This window comes from Sebastes umbrosus, chromosome 7 (assembly GCF_015220745.1).
Source record: "Sebastes umbrosus isolate fSebUmb1 chromosome 7, fSebUmb1.pri, whole genome shotgun sequence".
In the NCBI taxonomy this organism is placed as follows: Eukaryota; Metazoa; Chordata; class Actinopteri; order Perciformes; family Sebastidae; genus Sebastes; species Sebastes umbrosus.
The window spans coordinates 33,248,549-33,258,132 of record NC_051275.1 but is presented as its reverse complement, the minus strand read 5'-3'; the positions used below and the strand labels follow the sequence as shown (position 1 = coordinate 33,258,132).

The 9,584-nt window shown below is 39.7% G+C and overlaps 1 protein-coding gene across 2 annotated transcripts in view; it reads left to right on the top strand.

Moving 5' to 3' along the window:
• The window catches only part of gdpd4a (glycerophosphodiester phosphodiesterase domain containing 4a), a 37,810-nt gene extending 28,982 nt beyond the window's left edge, over positions 1-8,828 (top strand). Inside the window, exons 14-18 of one of the 2 annotated variants that reach the window (XM_037776284.1) lie at positions 3,671-3,818; positions 4,663-4,745; positions 6,732-6,811; positions 7,992-8,129; positions 8,593-8,731. In XM_037776284.1, the coding sequence (XP_037632212.1) occupies positions 3,671-3,818; positions 4,663-4,745; positions 6,732-6,811; positions 7,992-8,086 (406 nt within the window). In that variant the 3' untranslated portion in view covers positions 8,087-8,129; positions 8,593-8,731. Of the gene's footprint in view, positions 1-3,670; positions 3,819-4,662; positions 4,746-6,731; positions 6,812-7,991; positions 8,130-8,592 lie in introns of both variants that reach the window. The other variant, XM_037776283.1, reaches the window with a different exon arrangement.
• Positions 8,829-9,584: the final 756 nt, after the last annotated feature.

Sequence of the window (9,584 nt, the reverse complement as noted above, 5' to 3'; positions counted from 1 at the left end):
ATTGACAACTATTTTGATAATCAATTAATTGGATTGAATACGTTTTTAAGAAGGAAAAAGTAAAACATTCTCTGATTCTAGCTTATTAAATGTGAATATTTTCTGGTTCGTTACTCCTCCATGGCAGTAAACTGAATATCTTTGACATTTGAGGACGTCATCTTTGGCTTTGGGAATCACTGATTGACGTTTTTCACCATTTTCTGACATTTTATAGACCAAACAGCTAATCAATTAATTGAGAAAAATAATTGACAGATTAATTGACAATGAAAATAGTTTGTTGCAGCCCTAATTGTTGCTTTCTTGTAACAACGATTCCTGCACAATTCACAGCAAACATCGTTATTGACAGATTTTAACTCAGATTGGTTTGAAATGTTTTTAACACAAATTATTACACGGCTTTGTTGAATACTCAATTCTGATTGGTTAATCACGGCGTTCTGTGGTCTGTTGTTTCTTTATAGCAGACCGTTGCTATGTATAACAGACCGTTGCCATGTATAAGAGACCGTTGCTATGGACGCACTTCTGATGTCGAACTCTGGCAGACCATATTTGTGTCAAATTATTGATGTCTTCAGTAAGTAGCTGTGTAATAAGCGGGATAATGTACAGCTAGCGGGTCATTGTTGTGAAATAAACCCCTTCAGGGTGATGAGAGACCCCTCCGCTTCGAGTCGGCCTCGCCCTGTCGTGATATCTTTCACAGCAATGACCGGTTCGCTGTACATCATCCCTTGTGTGTGTGTGTTTTAACTGATCACCACGACGTACCGGAAAAAGTCTTCATAAACACTTCCACTAATAGAGACTGAAAAAGGAAATGAGGAGTCAACACAGATGTACTCCTAATTATGCTCTAGAGAAAAACATGAAATAATAAAACTATATTTGCAGCGTGTTTGAACTACAAAAGGTATTTTCTATAGTTAAATTTAATTGTGGATATTTGCATTTATTCACATTCTGATTTCACAGATTGAAAAAACATTTTTAAATAAAAATAAAGGCCTCAAAATATGAACATACAGTACATTCACGCACATAATTATGCAATTATATCTACCTTTCAAACACCCCTGATTATACTTACTGAGGGAAAAGTAACATTTCACTGTTTTTGAAATGGCCTCTTCTGTGTACATGTGTGTGTACATGTGTGTAGTTATGTAACTCAAGGTACAGATGGCCGCCACGTCCTCACTGACTCTCGTTGCTTGTCGAACAGCTGCGGGGGAGAGAGAGGGAGGTAAAGGGCCGGTGGGTGAGAAGAGAGGGGAGTAAACCTGGGTAAAGAGGAACTTCTTCAGTAGAGGAGAAGCAGTGGAGGAGGTACAGATAGGTTGCAGATAGATGGGAGTTTAAATGAAGGGAGGCGGTTCAGAAGAGAAGAGGGTACGAGAGGCTGATAAGTAGTACAAGAGAAACGAGTAGGAGGTACTTGTACATAACCAGAAGCTGTGGGAGAAGAGAAAGATGGTTGAGTGACTCACACAGTCCACTGAAATAGTTTCCTCTTATTGCTTCTTTGTAGTATCTCATTGAAACATAAAAATATCACCTCTGATGGCACCATGTTTATCACCAACTAGAGATGCGTGGTTGGATGAATCATGTTGGTACATTGTGTGTCTCAAAGTACCTTGTGATTATTATAATCAGAGCGTTGTGTCAAACTTTACATGCTGAATATTTTCTAGTTTTCTAACTTCAGGTACGTTCATTAGATAGTTTATCAACAATATTAATTTGTTTTGGTGTCTTTGTAATACAGAACACCTTAAGTAAGTCATACCACTGTCAAATTTGACATTTAAACTAAAATTAGGGTTGCATACTAATACGCTGGATCAGTATTGGCGCAGATACTGACCAGTGTTAATCTACATTAAATGGTAATAAGTTCCACAAAGTGAGGTATATAGATTGTAAATATGGAACAAAGAAAGCACTACTCGGTGCCTGAGTTGAAGGATTAGTATCAGGAAAAGTTGGATCAGTGCATCCCTAACTTAAAAAGAAAATTACATGTTAACACAGACAGTATTAAATGTTTTCAGCTCTATTGTGGAGTTGGTGCCCTCATTAAAACATATTTAACTATTTATGAAACTGCTTTAAATGCAGGGAGACGCCATATTTTTTGTATGCTCTGCGTTGTAGGTAGATTATTTTTACGCTGTTTCAACGTTCCTGTTGAAAGTTTATTTATTTTATTTATTTAACCTATATTTAACAAGGCAAGTTAATTAAGAACAAATTGTTATTTACGGTGGCAGCCTGGCCAAATGTGAACCACAATGACTGAAAAGAGACAAATCTATTGATCGTATTAACTTTTCATTGCACTAGTTCACAGTTTGTGAAAATGGATGGTAAAAGATTTAAGAAGATCTACTTCAGACAACAAAGTGTTCCGTTAAATCCAATAATCAAACATTAAACTACAAACAATCTCTACAGTACATTATGTGCATCAGTTTCAGTGCTAAACAGAGTTTGTTTCCATTGCTTGCTGATAAAGCGTGAAGCTGGTGCTCCTCACTGTTCCAACATCTTTCTAATAAAATGAAATTGCACCATTTGAACAAACCGTTTTGAACTGACCCTTCAGCAATAATAACGAGCTTATACAACTCCTGGAGATTATACAACTCCAGGTTGTATAACCTGGCAAAGAATATTTTCTCTCTCACACTGTTTACCTCAACAGATGATCATTAGACTTTCAAAGGAGTCTTTCATCTCAATAAACTGTCAGGCCACACAGAGAGAGGGAGATAGCTTTGAGTGTGTGTGTTTGAGAGAGAGAGGTGAATACACAACTCTCTTCCACATCTCCATCATTTCATTTCTTCCTGATCCAAACCCTCCATCCTTTCATTCTTTTCCCTCCATTTTCAATCATTTTGTCTTCCTTCCTCTTCTCACCTTCACCTTCTACTCCTCTCCTCCTCTCCTCCTATGTATTCATCCTTCTTTCTCCCCTTTCTCTCAAGTCAAGTCAAATAAGCTTTACTGGCATGTATGCTGATGTTACATTGCTGATGCTAAATTACATATAATTGTTAATTATTTCAGTAAGCAAACAAAATAATCACAACACAGCAAATATCTTAAACAGAACACGACAGTACACACTTTGAGAATATACATTACTATTCAAACGTTTGTAATCTCCCACAAAGCTTGAGATATGTCAGATGTGTGAGAGGACTACTATAAATGTCTGAATGATCTTTCATGCTTTCAGCTTGTAGAAAGTCCTCTTTACAAATAGATGTTATTTAGTTTAGTACATGGAGAACAAACCGCTATCCAACGGTTCAACCAGACTGACAACTGAAAGAGCCGAAATAGACAAAGATCCGTCTGAGCAACAGTTCAATATTTATCAGCTTTAGTGGTGAGATACTGGGTTACTGTATTGGTGCATTTTAAGACCAACAAACAATTGAGTGTGTGTTGAGTTCTGGTCATTTCAGTCCAAGAGATAAGGCGGTTTTCTTTTTGATTGCGTTGAATATTTTGATGCTCCTGCATCTGTCAGGACACGGTGATTAAGTGGACTCTTTAATGTGTTCCTTCTGGATTTATAAAGTAAAGTAGTGAAGTCATTTCCTTCTCTCTCTCTCTCCCTCTCTCTCTCCCTCTCTCTCTGCAGTAAGTACCAGTCGGTGAACATCAGCACTAACCTGTATGTGATCAGCCAGCCTTGGCTCTACACTCTGGCCTGGTGTGCCGGAGCTCAGTCCGTCACCACCAACTCCATCCACATCCTGTCCAACATCCACAAGCCGCTCTTCCTCATGGTGAGTAGATTATCAGATATTATGATCCCTGCTGTCCTGAATACGGTTCACATCATGTTTCCTAAAGGTTAGTTTAGTTTGGCTGCATGAAGCTTTAACTGTGATGTTACTGTGATTACTGCATTGGTCTATATTACTGTGGGACCACTGTCACACACTTTTTAATGGAGTTAATGAACTGACAAAGTACACAGAGATGGATACAAGCACAGCAATTTTAACAGCTTTTGACCTATTAATTAGGGAAATACCCGCGCTGACGTGCTTATATACACAGCCTTAAATACAGATCGCTTCCTGAACAGATTTCACGATCAGCAGATGGATTTATGAGTAGTTTAGCTTTTGAAATCATGCTAAAATCACATATCCGCTATCATAAAATCCTGTGGTTGGTTCATTTGCTTTCACACCAGCACAAACGCACCGTACTAACCGGGCAAACGGATCTGAGTTTGTTTTAACCAAACCAAACAGGTTGGGAGTGAAAGCACCCTTTAGTCTGAGGGTGTTTTGTGATTAAGGCTCCAGACTTGTACATTTATATTTTAGACGTCTATAATTTGCTCTGATCCGCTGTGACTTTCAATGAGTAGGCAGGTAGGAGTTGGGTATCGTGGGTGTTTTGAGGATTGAGCCTGTGACACTTTGGTTACATAAACATTCGCTCTCAACACCTACATGTCTGTGTAACTTCTAATGAGTTTGATTACGTTTTTGATACGAGTGTTCATGTCTAAGCCCAAATGAAATAATGAGATTCATGTTCACACTTTGTTCCAGTAAATGTAATCAACCCTCTCTCTCTCTGTGTCTCTCTCTGTCTGTCTGTCTGTCCCTCCAGACTCAAGAGGAATATAGTTTGATGTGGATTCTGACTGATGCTGTGTCAGCTCTCCTCATTATTGCAGTTTTCATATTCCATTGGTGCGTAGACACACACACACACACACACACACACACACACACACACTTTGTCTCGTGATTATTATCCTTCCCTGCTAATTGTAGCGTCTGGTGTTGGGGTGGTGAAGCTGTGCACAGCTGAGTCATCCTGACTCCTGCTGATGAGGTTTCATTATTAATATGTAATCTGAGAAGTCATTGTGGCCAAATGATTTGAAGACAAATGTGTGCTTGATCAATGTAAGGACGGAGAGACAAGACAGGTTAGGGATAGTTTGGGTGTTTTGAAGTGGGGTTGTATGAGGGAACTGGCTTCAGTTCCCTATCAGAAAGGGCTGTCTGACAGCGAGGTAAAGTGGTGAAAATACTATAATATATAAATATATAAATATATAATATAGCGTAAACTTAAACTGATATTGATTTTTTTGGGTGTCTATTTTGCTGCTGCCCCCGTCCACAGCAGTACATTGCTTTGCTCCCGTGCTGGTACTCCTGTCTGTTTATCCAAACTCCATCTACTCTTGGTAATACACTGACTATTGATAAGTACCTCATTCAAACCCCACTTCAAAACACCCAAAGTATCCCTTCAAGTCAAGGGTACACTAATAAACACATTGGAAATTCTTGTCTCAGTGTGTAAAGAAATCAGGTTTGTAAATTTGTCTTTATCCAGAATAAAACCTTAAATGAACATTGTGTGCTTATAAACACACTCTTAAGCAGCCAGTATGTTTCAACAGAGGTGCTTGTTCGATGGTCAATCAGCTTTTTGAAACCTTCTCCCCCCTCACACATTTCCAATGTTGGAACTGTGTACTTCAATTTCTGTAACTTTCTGAAACAGACAATCTGACATTCACACCCACCTCACTCAGCGATTGGCCAGGTTTGTGGAAGTGAGACAAAGCTCTTTTTTTTCATTCTTTACATTGTTTTTTTTTCCTGTCACTTATCGCGTGTACAAACCAGTACTGGGGATCAGAGCTGGAGACTAATGGCGTCTCGTCGTCCCGGCAACGATTGAAAGTTTCCCGGATAATGCTGCATTTTGAACAACAAATCTGTGTTGAAATCGGCCGGAGGAGGACTAGTTAACGTTAGCTGTTAGCAGCCGGTGAGCAGCACAGTCCTGCTTGGCTAAATAACGGAGCTAACAGATCACGTTAACAGAAGTTGCATTGAGTTACATTATGATGCGTTCAGTATTGGGCGAAGGTAAATTATAACGTTATCATGATGTGTATGAATGTATCTTGTAAAATGCAGTTTTTGGTGAGAAACTTGAGGCGGATCATCAGGGATTAATAATAAATTCACAAAAAACTATATGCAAACAGTAACAAAGGAGTGGATGTTGAAGTACATGGAATTTATTGTTTTAATTTAGTTTTTTACCGTGGTATCGAATTGGGTATCAATAATCGAGGAATTTCACTGGTATTAGTATCGACTACTAATTTTCTGGTATCGTGACATCCCTATTTGGAACAACTATAAACACTTCAGCTTTCTGACGTGATCGCACGACTCGTTGTACAAGCTAGTTGTTTTTTAGCACAACCAGGCCGTTAAACTGAGGATATGAAAAGAGTGTGAGCATGAATGTCAGTGAGATTCATCCAGATGAGGCTCTTCACCACAAAGGGCTCCATATTTTTTTTTTTTTTATGGAATCCTTTGTGGATTTATTTTTTACTTTTATTTGATGTTATCTCTTCATCTCTTTCATCATCAGTCGCTCTCTTCTCCCTTTTATACCTGGGGCTTTAGTCCACACTCACCTGGACCTCCTCACACACACGCACACAGACACACACAGACACACACACACACACACACACACCTTCAGTGTACACATCAAAGCAGTTACAGTGTTACATGCAGTCTCAAAGCACTGTGGTAAACACAAAAACACACCTGGTTTTCCTCTACTGCTCTGATCTCTCTCTTTGGTGTCTGTGTGTGTGTGTGTGTGTGTGTGTGTGTGTGTGTGTGTCACAGGTGGCGAGAGAGAGGTCTGCCATTCTGGTCCGGCAGCCGTCAGCCTCACGAGAACGGACCGTACAGCAAGTTCAGGACGGGTATGTATTTCTAATAAATGTTAAACGTTTGTTTTCGTGATCTGCATCACCGGCTGATATTCACTCTGTTAACTGTGATTTTGGGTCCTTAGATATCTCGTCTCATTGCAAAAGGCATATAAACTATTAGAGAAAAAGCTGTTGATAGTTAGACAACCTACCAACATGTTTGCATCTGTTTTTTCTTTCACAAACAAAAGATAAAAAAGTAAAAACTGAATATAGTTTTAAGATTACTTGTGAATTTAAAACATTTTGTCTGGAACCAACAGCGGTACATTTTATATGTCTGGACTCGTAGAGAGAGTCTTGGTCAGCTTGTTGTACATTTTGGGAAATACTCTTTCTAGGAGTTAGATGAGAACATCAATATCAATTTAATCCCTGCTGATCAGCACAGATTTAGGGTTAGGCTTTAATGTATGTAGTCTCTAAATGGTCACAAATGTGTATTACATGATCTGAAAAATAAGATTTACAAATGTGTACTCGTACAGATTTTTAGCTTCAACGACACAGATTCACAATTTTAGCTTTGCGCATGGATCACCTGATATGCACGGATCAGGTTACATTTGTGTGTGGAGTTTTGAGACTATTTTCACGTCTCCAGCTCCATATGGTTTATGGTTTAAATAAAAAAAAACTGCTCGGTGATGGACTTGTTCTTCTGCTGGAAAAAACAGCCACTAGAGGTAAAAAGCGGATGCCGGTCGAACCTAATATTTATTCAAGTTGTGATGTGTGTATTTGTAAAACTGTTTTACATGTGTTCAAATTGATTGAACACAGATTTCTGAGTACCCCAAATTGCGCACAAATCGTTTTTCATTTGTAGATCATGTAATACTGGTATTTGTGACCATTTTGAGACTAATTTCACTCCATATTAATGGAGCAGCTGGTCTTCATTAAAAGAGGAAAAACACTTTTCGACAGGTTTGAAGTCAGAGTCATATTTAAAAGTTTTATTCAGAGAAGCTGGAAACTGTGAGGACAGGACTTTTTAAAAATGCTGCTATTACAAACACGTCCCTTAGCTAACCCTGACCCTCTCCACTGAACACACACAGATATCCTTGATATTGATCTTGTCAGATGTCAGAGACATTATTTAATGATTATCGTCTTTGCATGCAGTGATGTCCTGCTGAGTGTGTTGTATGTGTGTGTGTGTCAGACTCTTCAGAGGTCATCTGTGTTCGCTGGAGCCCCCTCCACTCTGACCCCCCCGCTGGAGCCCTCATCTCCCTCCCCCTGGTCTTCAACCCATGACACCCTGCATGTCAGCCCTGCATGTCAGCCCTCCGGGAACCTTGTATGAACCCTGAACCCTGATTGAACTGTACAAGCTTTTATATTTCCTGTAGAAAACTAGCATGAATAGAGAGAGGTGTGTGTGATTTAAACATCTGTGGGGATTAAGCTTCACAAGGCAAGCAACAGCAAAACAATTGTACATAAAGAGCTGCAAGAGACATCTCAAACTCCAGAAAAACTCCACTAGAGAACTACAGTAAATGGAGTCTGGTAAAAAGTCCCTACTACAGTATATGTGTCTTTGCATGTTGCTTCTTTTTGATCACATGGCTGTCACCTGGTTATTATTAATGTATACTTTCCATCACCTGTGCTTGGCTACCTGCCTCCCCTCATATATGTTTCTGTTGCACCCTTTCCTGTCCTCCAGTATGGCCTCTGTTTTACCCACAATGCTCTTTGACATGTGAAGTATAAACTAACTCTAAACTATTTGACCTTTGCCCCCCCATCCTTTGCAGAGCTGAGTGATGTGTGGTCCATCTCCAGCGTCAACGTCCGGCCTGACCTACGGAGCACGCCCAGTTCACCCAGTACCCCTCACCTGCCCACCATCACAGAGGAGTGACTGGGAGAGAGAGAGAGAGAGAGAGAGAGAGAGAGAGTGATGAAAGCTTGGTTTAAAATCTTAATATGACATGGTTGGTACCAATGGATTCCTTACGTATAGCTTTAAAACTGAGCCCGCTACAACCTAAAATTCAGAAGTTGCATTTTAGAAATTAGTGGCGTTAAAACAAATTTGCGTTAACGCGTTATTATCGCGCTGACTTTGACAGCCCTAGTTTAACAGATAACAGTCTTTAAAAAAGACGTTTACATTACATTTTTCTTTATTTAGCTGATGCTTTTAACCAAAGTGACTTACAATAAGTGTGTTCAACCATGTGGGTACAACCCCTAAAATTGCAAGAATCACTCAAGTAGATCAACTTCTTCAAAGTTGAGAAGGAAAATATTCAAAAATCAGAACAAAGTGACCAAGAAGAGAACAGAGAAACATGTTGAGGTAAAGTAAGAGACAGCAGACCCTCTCGTCTTTCTCCACTTCCTCTCTCGTCCGAACTGTCCGAACTGTCCGAACTGAACCGCTGAACCGTACCTCATTCACTGATCAGCCATCAGGGACGGAGCAGAGAGACTCCGGAGCACCAGTGTCCCATTTCCACACTATAATCTCATAGATGCCATTAAAAAGCCTGGGCAGTGAGGACAGATGAACACTAGCCCCGAGGCTGACACGCTTGAGAACATTTTCATCACCAGCTGAGCTCATCAACGCAAGAAACTGAACCTCACAAAAGAAAGAAGAAACCAATGAATATATATATACTGCTGTAGTGATCCATGAGTCGCTTTCACTCTTTCCGTCTCGTGCTTCTAGTTGATAAAAACCAAAAGTTTGTCAAAGGAAGAGCGGCGGAGAAGCTGGAGCAGGAGACGATGATAAAAT